Below are 13,852 nucleotides of genomic sequence, written 5' to 3' on the forward strand. Positions count from 1 at the left end.
TGCCATACAGCATCATCAGCAGAAAAATAAAAAAGTTATAGCTCTCAGAATAAAGCGATGCAAAAACAATTATTTTTTTTATATAAAATAGTTTTTATTGTGTAAAAGCGCCAAAACATAAAAAAATTACATAAATGAGGTATCGCTGTAATCGTACTGACATGAAGAATAAAGCTGCTTTATCAATTTTACCACACGTGGAATGGTATAAACGCCCCCCCTAAAAGAATTTCAGGAATTGCTGGTTTTTGTTCATTCCGCCTCCCAAAAATCGTAATTAAAAGCGATCAAAAAATGTCATGTGCCCGAAAATGGTACCAATAAAAACGTCAACTCGTCCCACAAAAAACAAGACCTCACATGACTCTGTGGACCAAAATATGGAAAAATTATAGCTCTCAAAATGTGGTGATGCAAAAATTATTTTTTGCAATAAAAAGCGTCTTTTAGTGTGTGATGGCTGCCAACCATAAAAATCCGCCAAAAAAACGCTATAAAAGTAAATCAAACCCCCCTTCATCACCCCCTTAGTTAGGGAAAAATAATAAAATTTTAAAAAATGTATGTATTTCCATTTTCCCATTAGGATTAGGGTTAGGGCTAGGGTTAGGGCTAGAGTTAGGGCCAGGGTTAGGGTTGGGGTTAGGGCTAGGGTTAGGGCTGGGGTTAAGGTCGGGGTTAGGGCTAGGGTTAGGGCTGTGGTTAGGGTTTCAGTTATGATTGGGGGTTTCCACTGTTTAGGCACATCAGGGGGCTTTCCATACGCGACATGGTGTCCGATCTCAATTCCAGCCAATTCTGCTTTGAAAAACTAAAACAGTGCTCCTTCCCTTCCGAGTTCTCCTGTGCGCCCAAACAGTGGTCCCCCCGAACATATGGGGTATCAACGTTCTCAGGACAAGTTGGACAACAACTTTTGTGGTCCAATTTCTCCTGATGCCCTTGGGAAAATAAAAACGTGAAAAATCATTTTCGTGAAAAAAAAAAATTTTTTTATTTTCACGGCTCTGCGTTATAAACTGTAGTGAAACACTTGTTGGTTCAAAGTTCTCACAAAACATCTAGATAAGTTCCTTGGGGGGTCTAGTTTCCAATATGGGGTCACTTGTGGGGGGTTTCTACTGTTTAGGTACATCAGGGACTCTGCAAATGCAACATGACGCCTGCAGACCAATCCATCTAAGTCTACATTTCAAACAGCGCTCCTTCCCTTTCGAGCTCTGCCGTGCGCCCAAACAGTGGTCCCTGTTGTGAATTCCGCTCTTGGGCTCCCTCCGGTGGTTATAAGTAGCATTTTTGTGAGTTCTGCTCTTGGGCTCCCTCCTGTGGTTTTGAGTGGTATGGCTGCTTCTTGGATTTAGCATCAGCAGCTGTTTTCACTGATCGTCTTTCTGGCTCTGCTATATTAGTCTGGCCTTTTCCCTAATTCAATGCCAGTTGTCAATTGTTGAGCTTGGAGTCATGGCTCTCTGAGGATTTCCCTGTCACTCTGACCATTTCAGCAAAGCTAAGTCCTTGCTTGTCTTTTTGCAGTTCACTTGTTGTGGACTTTGTTGTTTTGCACTTTCTATGTTTTGCTCATTTGTCCAGCTTATCAGTATGTATCTAGTCAGCTAAGCTGGAAGCTCTGGGCAGCAGAGTTTGCCCTCCACACCTTTAGTCAGGTGTGGAGATTTTTACATTTCTCTGCGGTGGACTTTTTCTAGTTTTTATTACTGACCGCACAGTGTTCTGTCCTGTACTAATTCTTTCTAGCTAGTAGTGGCCTCCTTTGCTAAATCTTGTTTCATACTACGTATGTCATTTCCTTCTCCTCTCACAGTCATTATTTGTGGGGGGCTGTCCTATCCTTTGGGGATTTTCTCTGAGGCAAGATAGCTTTCCTGCTTCTACCTTTAGGGGTAGCTAGTTCTCCGGCTGTGACGAGGTGTCCAGGGAGTGACAGGAACATCCCACGGCTACTGCTAGTGTCTGTGTTAAGATCAGGAACTGCGGTCGGTATAGTTACCACCTGCTCAGAGCTAGTCGCATGTCGCTCCTTAATCACCAGACCATAACAGGTCCCCCCCCATATATGGGGTATCAGCGTACTCAGCTCAAATTGGACAACAACTTTTGTGGTCCAATTTCTCCTGTTTCCCTTGGGAAAAAAAATGTGGGGGCTAAAATATCATTTTCGTGGAAAAAAAATATTTTTTATTTTCACGGCTCCGCGTTATAAACTGTAGTGAAACACTTGTTGGTTCAAAGTTCTCACAACACATCTAGATAAGTTCCTTGGGGGGTCTAGTTTCCAATATGGGGTCACTTGTGGGGGGGTTCTACTGTTTAGGTACATCAGGGACTCTGCAAATGCAACATGATGCCTGCAGACCAATCCATCTAAATCTGCATTTCAAACGGCGCTCCTTATCTTCCGAGCTCTGCCGTGCGCCCAAACAGTGGTTTCCCCCCATGTATGGGGTATCAGCGTACTCAGGACAAATTGCACAATAACTTTTGTGGTCCAATTTCTCCTGTTACCCTTGGGGAAAAAAAAATTGCGGGCTAAAACATCATTTTGTGGAAAGAAAAAATGATTTTTTAATTTTCACGGCGCTACATTCTAAACTTTAGTGAAACAATTGGGGGTTAAAAGTGCTCACCACACATCTAGATAAGATCCTTAGGGGGTCTTCTTTCCAAAATGGGGTCACTTGTGGGGGGTTTCTACTGTTTAGGCACGTCAGGGGCTCTCCAAACGCGACATGGGTTCCGATCTCAATTCCAGCCAATTTTGCATTGAAAAGTCAAATGGCGCTGCTTCCCTTCCGAGCTCTGCCATGTGCCCAAACATTGGTTTACCCCAACATGTGGGGTATCGGCGTACTCAGGACAAATTGTACAACGACTTTTGTGGTCCAATTTCTCCTGTTACCCTTGGTAAGATAAAACAAATTGGATCTGAAGTAAAAATTTTGTAAAAAAAAAGTTTAATGTTCAATTTTTTTTAAACATTCCAAAAATTCCTGTGAAGCACCTGAAGGGTTAATAAACTTTTTGAATGTGGTTTTGAGTGCCTTGAGGGGTGCAGTTTTTAGAATGGTGTCACTTTTTGGCATTTTCTGTCATATAGACCCCTCAAAGTCACTTCAAGTGTGAGGTGGTCCCTAAAAAAAATGGTTTTGCAAATTTTGTTGCAAAAATGAAAAATCGCTGGTCAACTTTTAACCCTTATAACTCCCTAACAAAAAAAAATTATGTTTCCAAAATTGTGCTGATGTAAAGCAGACATGTGGGAAATGTTGTTTATTAACTATATTATGTGATATATCTCTCTAATTTGAGGGCAGAAAAATGAAAAATTTGAAAATTGCTAAATTTTCATAATTTTCGACAAATTTCTGTTTTTTTCACAATTAAATGCAAGTCATATCGAAGAAGTTTTACCACTATCATAAAATACAATATGTCACGAGAAAACAATGTCAGAATCACCAGGATCCGTTGAAGCGTTTCAGAGTTATGACCTCATAAAGTGACAGTGGTCAGAATTGTAAAAATTGTCTCTGTCACTTAGGTGAAAACAGGCTTCGAGGTGAAGGGGTTAATTTAACCAAAATCAGGGAAAAAAAAAAAATATCAGACTTGATAAAGGCTCACTAGTGACACCTCTAGCACAACATTTTACCATTATGGTCGTCCCGAAACAGGAGGATATAAATTGGTAGTAAAATTCTGATGACAGATTACCTTTAAGAAAACACTTGTCGGTGTTTTGTTTTGGTTTGTTTTTTGGGGGGCGTGGGGTATGGTTGTGCACAAGAAGATCAAAAATGATAAAATTGCTAAAAAAAAGTAAATTCCGGCTGTGATTAAGTCAGCACAGCTGTATGTATGGGGCTACAGACAGGTCATGGTGCCCGAGCTCACCCGTCCTTTGCTGCAAGCATCAGTACTGGGCATGTTATGTCAGCATCAGACCCATACAATGAGGCAATGGAAGAAGGGGCCCTGGTTTGAGGGTTCATGTTTTCTTATATCTTATGTGGACTGCCGGGCTCAAGCGTCACTTACTAGGGATGGTGCAGGATGCACTATGGTAAGAAGACAGGCCGGCAGAGTGATGTGCAACATTCAGCTGGGAAACCTCAGATCCCAGCAATGATATGATGTGGATGTGACAGGTACCATCAAACTAAACATTATACAGCAAAAGTAAGTAGCCCCCTTTGCAGTGATGGAATTTCCTAATAGTAGTGGCCTCTTTCAGCAGGATAATGCCCGTACCACGCTGCAAAAACTTCATGTCACGTTGTGACGTCTTCAGTAAGGAAGGGGGGGCCTAAAACTGTCCCTGTAACTGGGACCCTAACTTTCCCTGTCCCGGAGGTACTCTTGAAGGTAGAAGTCTCCAACCTTACTATGCTCCTGTTAAACTCTGTTCTGTCTCCTCCTCCACTCTGGGACAGAAATGTAAGGTAAACAGGACACAAAGACCAAACAGGGATAACAGGCTAGGTTCAGATTGCGTTAGTGCAATCCGTTTAGCGCTAGCGGATTGCGCTAACGCAATGTCTTTTTCGGGGCCGCGTTTAGGGGTCGCGTTAACGTCCCCGCTCTCGCAGATCCCCGATCTGCGAGAGCGGGGAACGGACCTCTGGCGCGCCGCGAACGCTGCAAGCAGCGTCCGAGGCGCGCTACAAAAGACCGGCACATCGCTAGCGCGTGCCGAAAATGACACGCGCTAGCAATGCGCTTTAACATTGCCGGCAATGGGAGCGCTAACGGACGCGGTGCACGGCGTTAATTTCGCCGTGCAACGCTGTCCGTTAGCGCTCTCCCATTAACGCAATGGGAACCTAGCCTAAGCAACAGAAATACAAACACTCACCAAAAGTAAAGAGGCATATAGGAAAGAATAGGAATGTACCAACCAAATGGGAATAGGACAATGAGGAAAGCATACACCCAAAAACAGCATGCAACAATCTCCAGCAGCAACAACGATCTACAACTCAGCACAGAGTCTACAAGGAGCTAGGAAGGAAAGATTTCACTGGCAATGCAGAGAAGGTCTGGCCAGGTTTAACAGGGAGAGGCAATGACCAGATCAGAAGCAGCTGAAAATGGAGCTTGCAAGTTTCTGACCAACATAGAAAAAGTTGTTAACCTCTTCAGCACCAAATTAATTTAACATGGGACACAAATACACAGGCTAAATGGAAGATCTGCGATTCACAATACGTAGTGATCTTCTAACCCTAAATCTCCCAGGAGGACTTGACAGGTACATGACAAAAGTTCAAAGTGATGACTTGGGCTCCAAACTTCCCGGATGTCAATCAGATTGGGTGTTTGGGACGTGCAGGAAAAAACGAGTCTGATCCATGGAGCCCGAACCTCACAACTTTAAGGGTAGGGGTAGTTGACATCAGATTAGCCACCTGCTGGAACACGTGCCCCGATCTCCAGATGTGACGTCACCTGCTCCGCTTGCTTCTCAATTCGACAGTGAACGGAGCAGAACGAACCCAATCTGCTGATAATATCTTGGTGCCAGATGCCAGCCATGTTTTTCTTACGTTATACAGCTATGTTTATTGACCTTTCGCCAAAAATCATGTTGTGCAAGTACTGCTCCTTTGTAAGAGAACACACATATATGAATGAATAAAAAATATACTTTATTTACAGGGTGGCACAAAACATTTCACAGTTCACTAGCAAAAATCTTCTTCCGGAGGTAGTTAATCCACGTTTCCTTTGTTCCAAGGTCCATTGAATTCCATTCAAAACTAGGGATCTGTAATAGAGAACTAACATGTAACTGCGGGAAGTCATCTATAGAAATTGTCTCAGAGAAAATTATATATATATATATATAGTGCCTTGCTAAAGTATTCGGCCCCCTGGAACTTTTCAACCTTTTCCCACATATCATGCTTCAAACATGATTTGAAGCATATGTGGGAAAAGGTTGAAAAGGGGCCTGAATACTTTCGCAAGGCACTATATATATATATATATATATATATATATATATATATACAGTATAAAACACACAGACTGACATAGGAGAAGATACTATTATACAGACATGAGGAACCCATCATGATTAGTGTTGAGCATTCCGATACCGGGATTCCGATACTTGCCGCGTATCGGATACCGGAATCGGAAGTTCCAAGATTCAAAATGCAGAAATTCAGCCAATGAGAATGATTCCAAGTGTGGGCACATCCTGTTTAGCATGGAGGGCATGAAACTACTGGCAAGGCTGTGATTGGCTGCTGAAATGATGTCATGATGCAGTTTAAAAGTCGCTGGCGCCATTTTGCGATCACTCTGCTGTGAATTCAGTTAGTGACAGGACGCTGTTTGCTGACTGAGGGACAGTTTAGAGATAGCGATTTGCTTCTTTGTGCTTTCCAAAGGCTAATTTAGCAACCGCTGTGTTCACCTACTATTCACCTTGCTTTTGCCTTGTAGCGCTGTTTTCACAGCGATCTGCAAGGTCTGTGTGTGTGTGTGTGTGTGTGTGTGTGTGTGTGTGTGTGTGTGAGTGCAGCCCACTCTCTAGTCTGAGTGCAGCCACATAGGCCATCCATAGCTGGTTGTATTCAGTTCAGGGAGGGTGGTTCATTGCCTCATACTGTTCTTTTTTTTTTTTTTTTTTTTTCAAGTAGTGTAGTCTGCTGCTAATTTATTCAAAAAAATCCTATTAGTGTCTTTCCACCCGTCTCCAGCTAATTTGTGGAAAAACACTACATAGGATAAAGTAGAGGAGGGTTTTTGGGCCTTGCAGCGCCGTTTACGGCTGTCTGCACTGTCTCCGTGTGATTGCAGCTCGCCCTGTAGTCTGTGAGCAGCCATAGCCTGGTTGTCTCCAGCTCAGGGTTGTTCACTGCGTCATACCGCCAAATCAATTTTCATTTTGTTTTAAGTAGTGCAGGCTGCTGCACATTTTTTCAAAAAATTCCTTTTAGTGTCTTTCCACCCTTCTCCAGCTAATTTGTGGAAAAACACTACATAGGATAACGTAGAGGAGGGTTTTTGGGCCTTGCAGCGCCGTTTACGGCTGTCTGCACGGTCTCCGTGTGACTGCAGCTCGCCCTGTAGTCTGTGAGCAGCCATAGCCTGGTTGTCTCCAGCTCAGGGTTCTTCACTGCGTCATACCGCCAAATCAATTTTCATTTTGTTTTAAGTAGTGCAGGCTGCTGCACATTTTTTCCAAAAAATCCTATTAGTGTCTTTCCACCCGTCTCCAGCTAACTTGTGGAAAAACACTACATAGGATAACGTAGAGGAGGGTTTTTGGGCCTTGCAGCGCCGTTTACGTCTGTCTGCACGGTCTCCGTGTGACTGCAGCTCTATCTGTTGTCAGTTCAGCCCCCAAAAAAGAAATAAATAATAAAGTTCACCAAACACACCAGTTACACCACTTTACATTTGTGTAGGCCACATTAGCTCATATTAAAGTCTAGTCCACACTTTAGAAAATTAGTGTTTCTTATACCTGTTAGGAGGAGTTGCTCAGGAATAAGCACACAAATCCGTTAGTACTTTTCTGCTTATCTTTATCAGTCAACCAAGATGAAGAAGGCAGTGAGTAAGGCACGTGGGCGTGGGAGCCGGCGCGGAGCAGGGAGGGGACGTGGGGATTCTGTGCCTGCTGCGGGCACCGGTGACTCATCAGCACCCACCTTCACCAGGCAACAGTCATTCATGCGCAGCTTTGTGTCAGAGCGCCGTACACCGCTGCTGCGTGAAGAACAAATTGAAGCTGTTGTCGGATGGATGGCAGCTAATGCATCAACTTCCATTAGTGCCACATCCTCTCAGACAGAGAGCACTGGAGAGCAGCCATCTGTCTCTTCACCACCTGCCAAATTGCCCAGGCAGACAGAGAGCCCAGGACAGGAGCCGTCTCTACTTCTGTTCTCTGAATCTCTTGGCTTGGAAACAGGGGGCCAGCCAAGCAGCATTGGAGAAATGGAAGAAGAGGCAGGGTGCAGTGATGCCCAACAGCTTTTTCTGTCTTCCTCTGAAGAGGCGGGTGGGCCAGTGGCTCCGGTCACCACATCGCAGGCCGCATCAGCTGATGATGACACTCAGGTGCCACTTACTGGTGCGTGCTCTGCTGCTGAGACTACCCAGGAGGAGCAGTTGGGGGCAGAGGGTAGTGTAGATGATGAGGTCCTTGACCCATCTTGGCGTGAGGGACAGGAAGGTGGTGGGAGCAGCTCTGAGGAAGAGATTCCCCGTACGGCCCAAAGAGGGAGAGGGAGGGGGAAGACTGCGGATCCTGCAGCCTCCGCTTTGGCACCCGTTAGGAGCATGTCTCTTCCAAAAGCAAAAAAGGGCGCTCCCAAGACTTGCAGTGCCTGGTCCTTTTTTGACACAGTTGCAGATGACATTTGCTATGTCAGATGCAAGGTGTGTCATCAAAAAGTCAAAAGAGGTCGAAATGTCAGCAACCTCAATACCTCCAACATGTGGAAACATGTGCGCAACAGGCACCCGGCGGAGTTAGAAAAACACACTGAAGAGGTAGGCCAACCAACAGCGGCAGCTACCACCTCTTCAGCTCGTGTTGCCTCTTCCTCTAGCTCACACGCAGCTGGTTCGGCTTCCTCCCAGGATCGCCGTGGAAGAACCTCTGGCCCTGTTGTCCAGAGACCCGCTGTAATTCCACCCGCAGCACCACTTTCCCAGTCATCCACACACTCCCAGCCCAGTCTACAGCCATCGGTAGTACAGGCATGGGAGAAAAGGCGGCCTTTCTCGTCAAACCACCCACGAGCACAGGCTCTGACTGCAGGCATTGCCAAACTTCTGTCACTGGAAATGCTGTCATTCAGGCTGGTGGAGACTGACAGCTTCCGTGACTTGATGTCATTGGCAGTCCCACAGTACAATGTGCCCAGCCGCTTTTACTTCAGCAGGCAAGCCGTCCCTGCCCTGCACAAGCATGTGGAGGGACACATAAAACACGCGCTACTGAACGCCGTCAGTAGCAAGGTCCACCTCACCACCGATGCGTGGACCAGTCAACATGGACAGGGGCGATACCTTTCCCTCACTGCCCATTGGGTTAATGTCGTTGAGCCGGGTACAGACCGTGCGAGTGGCGCAGGACGTGTCCTGCCCACTCCAAGGATTGCAGGAATCCATTCTGTACGCATTGACTCCTCCTCTTACACCAGTTCCTCAGAATCATCGCTGCAGGAGCCGTCACAGTCCACCTCCACATGGACCCGTGATGAACGTGTACCTGTTACGACCGACATGAGCACAGCCGTGGCCAAACGTCAACAGGCCGTCTTGAAATTAATTTTTTTGGGGAATCGTAGCCACACAGCGCAGGAGCTCTGGAATGCCATCAAGCAGGAGAGCGATGTGTGGTTTGTGCCAGCGAATATCCAGCCAGGCATGGTAGTGTGTGATAATGGCCGAAATCTGGTGGCAGCTCTGGGCCTCGGCAACCTCACTCACATCCCATGTCTGGCACATGTGCTCAATTTGGTCGTGCAGAGCTTTTTGAGGGACTATCCGGATCTTGATGCACTGCTGCACAAGGTCCGCCTAGAGTGTGCTCACTTGCGGCGTTCCAGCACGGCAAAAGCGCGCATTGCGGCTCTGCAGCGCCGACACCGCCTGCCGGAACATCGCATCATATGTGACCTACCTACCAGGTGGAATTCCACGTTACATATGTTGGAGCGGTTGTGTGAGCAGCAGCAAGCTGTAATGGAGTACCAGCTGCTTCAGGCGCAAAGAAGTCGCAGTCAGCGCCGTACAGACTTCACAACCACAGAGTGGGCCACTATGAATGACGTCTGCCAGGTTTTGCGTCCCTTTGATTATTCCACGCGGATGGCGAGTGCAGATGATGCACTAGTCAGCATGACTGTCCCCCTTATCTGCCTGCTTGAAAAATCACTGCAAGCGCTAAGGGATGATGTTGTGGAAGAGGTGGAGGATGAGGATTCACCATTTCCATCATCTTCTGGACAGTCAGCGCCACGTGGTTCCTCACAAATGCGTAGGCAGGGGACAGTTTGTGAGGAGGATGAGGAGGAGTCAATGGAGGAGGAAGACATCCGTCCAGAGGAGGGAGTTACCGAATTATCCAGTACTCAGTGTGTACAGCGAGGGTGGGGTGATGACGAGCGGGCAGAGATCACGCCTCCAGCAGGGGACAGCGTTTCTTGGGCAGTTGGCAGTCTGCAGCACATGGTGGATTACATGCTGCAGTGCCTGAGAAACGACCGCCGCATCGCCCACATTCTCAACATGTCTGATTATTGGGTGTTCACCCTCCTCGATCCTCGCTACCGGGACAACGTAGAAAGCCTCATCACACCGTTGAACCGGGAGCGAAAAATGCGGGAGTACCAAGACACACTGGTCAATTCCATCATCTTCTCCATTCCAACTGAGAGAAGTGCTGCTAGTGCATTCCAAAGCAGCTCAGTGCGTCCAGGCAGTGGTGGAGGCTCTGCACAAAGAGGGAGCAGAAGCAGTGCCTCTGCCCAAGGCAAGACCAGTATGGCCCAACTGTGGCACAGTTTTCTGTGCCCGCCACAAAAGTCTACACCATCACAGACGGCTCCAGTCAGCAGGAGGCAACGGTTCCGTCAGATGGTGACAGACTACATGTCTTGCCCTCTTGCTGTACTCCCAGACGGCTCTTCCCCTTTCAAGTTTTGGGTCTCAAAGCTGGATACATGGCCAGAGCTAAGCCAGTATGCATTGGAGGTGCTGTCTTGCCCTGCGGCCAGTGTATTATCGGAACGTGTCTTTAGTGCTGCAGGTGGTGTACTAACTGACCGTCGCATGCGACTATCCTCCGATAACGTTGACCCGCTTACTTTCCTGAAAATGAACAAGGCCTGGATCTCGCAGGAATTTGCCACTCCTCCTCCTGATTAAATAATTAGGTCACTGTATACGTTATCCAGGTCTCCTGTTGTGTTCATCTTTCTACCACCTGAACTTAAATTCCTGGGCTCCAACACCGCCAGTTGAGGCTCAGAAGTGCCGTCTGCACAGTCAAAACATACGACCCAGTGTTATTGGGTTTCAGTAACGTCAGCTGATCCCCAGCTGTGTAGCCGGCAATGTGTCATGCGACCGCCACGCTGACACAACAACTGAAATGTAAGGGAATCTGTCCCCCCCCCCAAGGCGTTTGTTACTGAAAGAGCCACCTTGTGCAGCAGTAATGCTGCACAAGGAAAAAGGTAGCTATTTTGGTTTTGCTCCTTGCACACGCAAAACTTAACACTTATTAAATGTGTTCACTGATACCGTAAAACCGTCCCGGAGGTGGGACTTTCCTTCGTAATATGACGCAGCACAGCCGTCATTCCTACCCCCCCGGCGCCGCGCCCCGGCTCATCAGCGTTGTTTGATTCCGTCCCGGAGCCTGCGCTGTTATGTTATCCCGTGGCCAGGCACACTTAGCGCTGCCCGTCTTCTGGCATCATTTGGTGTCAGGCTGGCTGCGCCTGTGCGGCCGCGCTGGCCGAGAGCCCGCCTCGCAGTGTCTTCTGATTTAATCCCACTGGGGGCCTGGGATCCATGGACATGCGCAGTGCATATCTGAACCTCCACCTCTCACTCATCTCCCTATGGCTTCTTCAGACTGTTCGGTGTCAGCTGGTCCCTAATAGCATGCCACGGCCGTGACACCGCACAGTCTTAAGAAGCCGTAGGGAGGGGAGTGAGAGGCGAGGATATGCACTGCGCATGGCCATGGATCCCAGGCCCCCAGTGGGATTAAATCAGAAGACACTGCGAGGCGGGCTCTCAGCCAGCGCGGCCGCACAGGCGCAGGCAGCCTGACACCAAATGATGTCAGAAGATGGGCAGCGCTAAGTGTGCCTGGCCACGGGATAACATAACAGCGCAGGCTCCGGGACGGAATCAAACAACGCTGAGGAGCCGGGGCACGGCGCCGGGGGGTAGGAATGACGGCTGTGCTGCGTCATATTACGAAGGAAAGTCCCACCTCCGGGACGGTTTCACGGTTTCAGGGGACACATTTTATAAGTGTTTAGTTCTGTGTTTGCAAGGAGCATGATGAAAAGAGCCACCTTTTCCTTTTGCATCTTTTGTGCTGCACAAGCTGGCTCTTTCAGCTACAAACGCCTTGGGGGGGGGGTTAAAGGTTCCCTTTCGACTTTCTCAGGCTTCGGCCTACATTGTGTTCCTCTGCTTTTCCACCTGCCCCTGGGCTCCAACACCGCCAGTTGCCGTCCAGAAGTGCTGTACGCACAGTCAACAGTCCATCCTCTGTTATTGGGGTTCAGTAACGTCAGCTGTTCCCCTGCTGTGTGTGTGGCAATCCCTCCTACCTCCTCCTACCTCCTCCTCCTCCACCTGTCCCTGGGCTCCAACACCGCCAGTTGCCGTCCAGAAGTGCTGTACGCACAGTCAACAGTCCCTCCTCTGTTATTGGGGTTCAGTAACGTCAGATGTTCCCCTGCTGTGTGTGTGGCAATCCCTCCTACCTCCTCCTACCTCCTCCTCCTCCACCTGTCCCTGGGCTCCAACACCGCCAGTTGCCGTCCAGAAGTGCTGTACGCACAGTCAACAGTCCCTCCTCTGTTATTGGGGTTCAGTAACGTCAGCTGTTCCCCTGCTGTGTGTGTGGCAATCCCTCCTACCTCCTCCTACCTCCTCCTCCTCCACCTGTCCCTGGGCTCCAACACCGCCAGTTGCCGTCCAGAAGTGCTGTACGCACAGTCAACAGTCCCTCCTCTGTTATTGGGGTTCAGTAACGTCAGCTGTTCCCCTGCTGTGTGTGTGGAAATCCCTCCTACCTCCTCCACCTCCTCCTCCTCCACCTGTCCCTGGGCTCCAACACCGCCAGTTGCCGTCCAGAAGTGCTGTACGCACAGTCAACAGTCCCTCCTCTGTTATTGGGGTTCAGTAACGTCAGCTGTTCCCCTGCTGTGTGTGTGGCAATCCCTCCTACCTCCTCCTACCTCCTCCTCCTCCACCTGTCCCTGGGCTCCAACACCGCCAGTTGCCGTCCAGAAGTGCTGTACGCACAGTCAACAGTCCCTCCTCTGTTATTGGGGTTCAGTAACGTCAGCTGTTCCCCTGCTGTGTGTGTGGCAATCCCTCCTACCTCCTCCTACCTCCTCCTCCTCCTGTCCCTGGGCTCCAACCCCGCCAGTTGCCGTCCAGAAGTGCTGTACGCACAGTCAACAGTCCCTCCTCTGTTATTGGGGTTCAGTAACGTCAGCTGTTCCCCTGCTGTGTGTGTGGCAATCCCTCCTACCTCCTCCTACCTCCTCCTCCTCCACCTGTCCCTGGGCTCCAACACCGCCAGTTGCCGTCCAGAAGTGCTGTACGCACAGTCAACAGTCCCTCCTCTGTTATTGGGGTTCAGTAACGTCAGCTGTTCCCCTGCTGTGTGTGTGGCAATCCCTCCTACCTCCTCCTACCTCCTCCTCCTCCTCCACCTGTCCCTGGGCTCCAACACCGCCAGTTGCCGTCCAGAAGTGCTGTACGCACAGTCAACAGTCCCTCCTCTGTTATTGGGGTTCAGTAACGTCAGCTGTTCCCCTGCTGTGTGTGTGGAAATCCCTCCTACCTCCTCCACCTCCTCCTCCTCCACCTGTCCCTGGGCTCCAACACCGCCAGTTGCCGTCCAGAAGTGCTGTACGCACAGTCAACAGTCCCTCCTCTGTTATTGGGGTTCAGTAACGTCAGCTGTTCCCCTGCTGTGTGTGTGGCAATCCCTCCTACCTCCTCCTACCTCCTCCTCCTCCACCTGTCCCTGGGCTCCAACACCGCCAGTTGCCGTCCAGAAGTGCTGTACGCACAGTCAACAGTCCCTCCTCTGTTATTGGGG

At 48.8% G+C, this 13,852-nt stretch overlaps 1 protein-coding gene across 1 annotated transcript in view; it reads right to left on the reverse strand.

Annotated features, from left to right (window-relative positions):
• Positions 1-5,645: 5,645 nt before the first annotated feature.
• LOC143786289 (FAST kinase domain-containing protein 1, mitochondrial-like) overlaps positions 5,646-13,852 on the reverse strand; it is a 35,567-nt gene continuing 27,360 nt past the window's right edge. Inside the window, exon 15 of the mRNA XM_077275563.1 lies at positions 5,646-5,785. Coding sequence (XP_077131678.1) covers positions 5,693-5,785 — 93 coding nt within the window. The 3' untranslated portion in view covers positions 5,646-5,692. The remainder of the gene's footprint in view (positions 5,786-13,852) is intronic.

Source organism: Ranitomeya variabilis, chromosome 7 (assembly GCF_051348905.1).
Source record: "Ranitomeya variabilis isolate aRanVar5 chromosome 7, aRanVar5.hap1, whole genome shotgun sequence".
Taxonomy (NCBI): Eukaryota; Metazoa; Chordata; class Amphibia; order Anura; family Dendrobatidae; genus Ranitomeya; species Ranitomeya variabilis.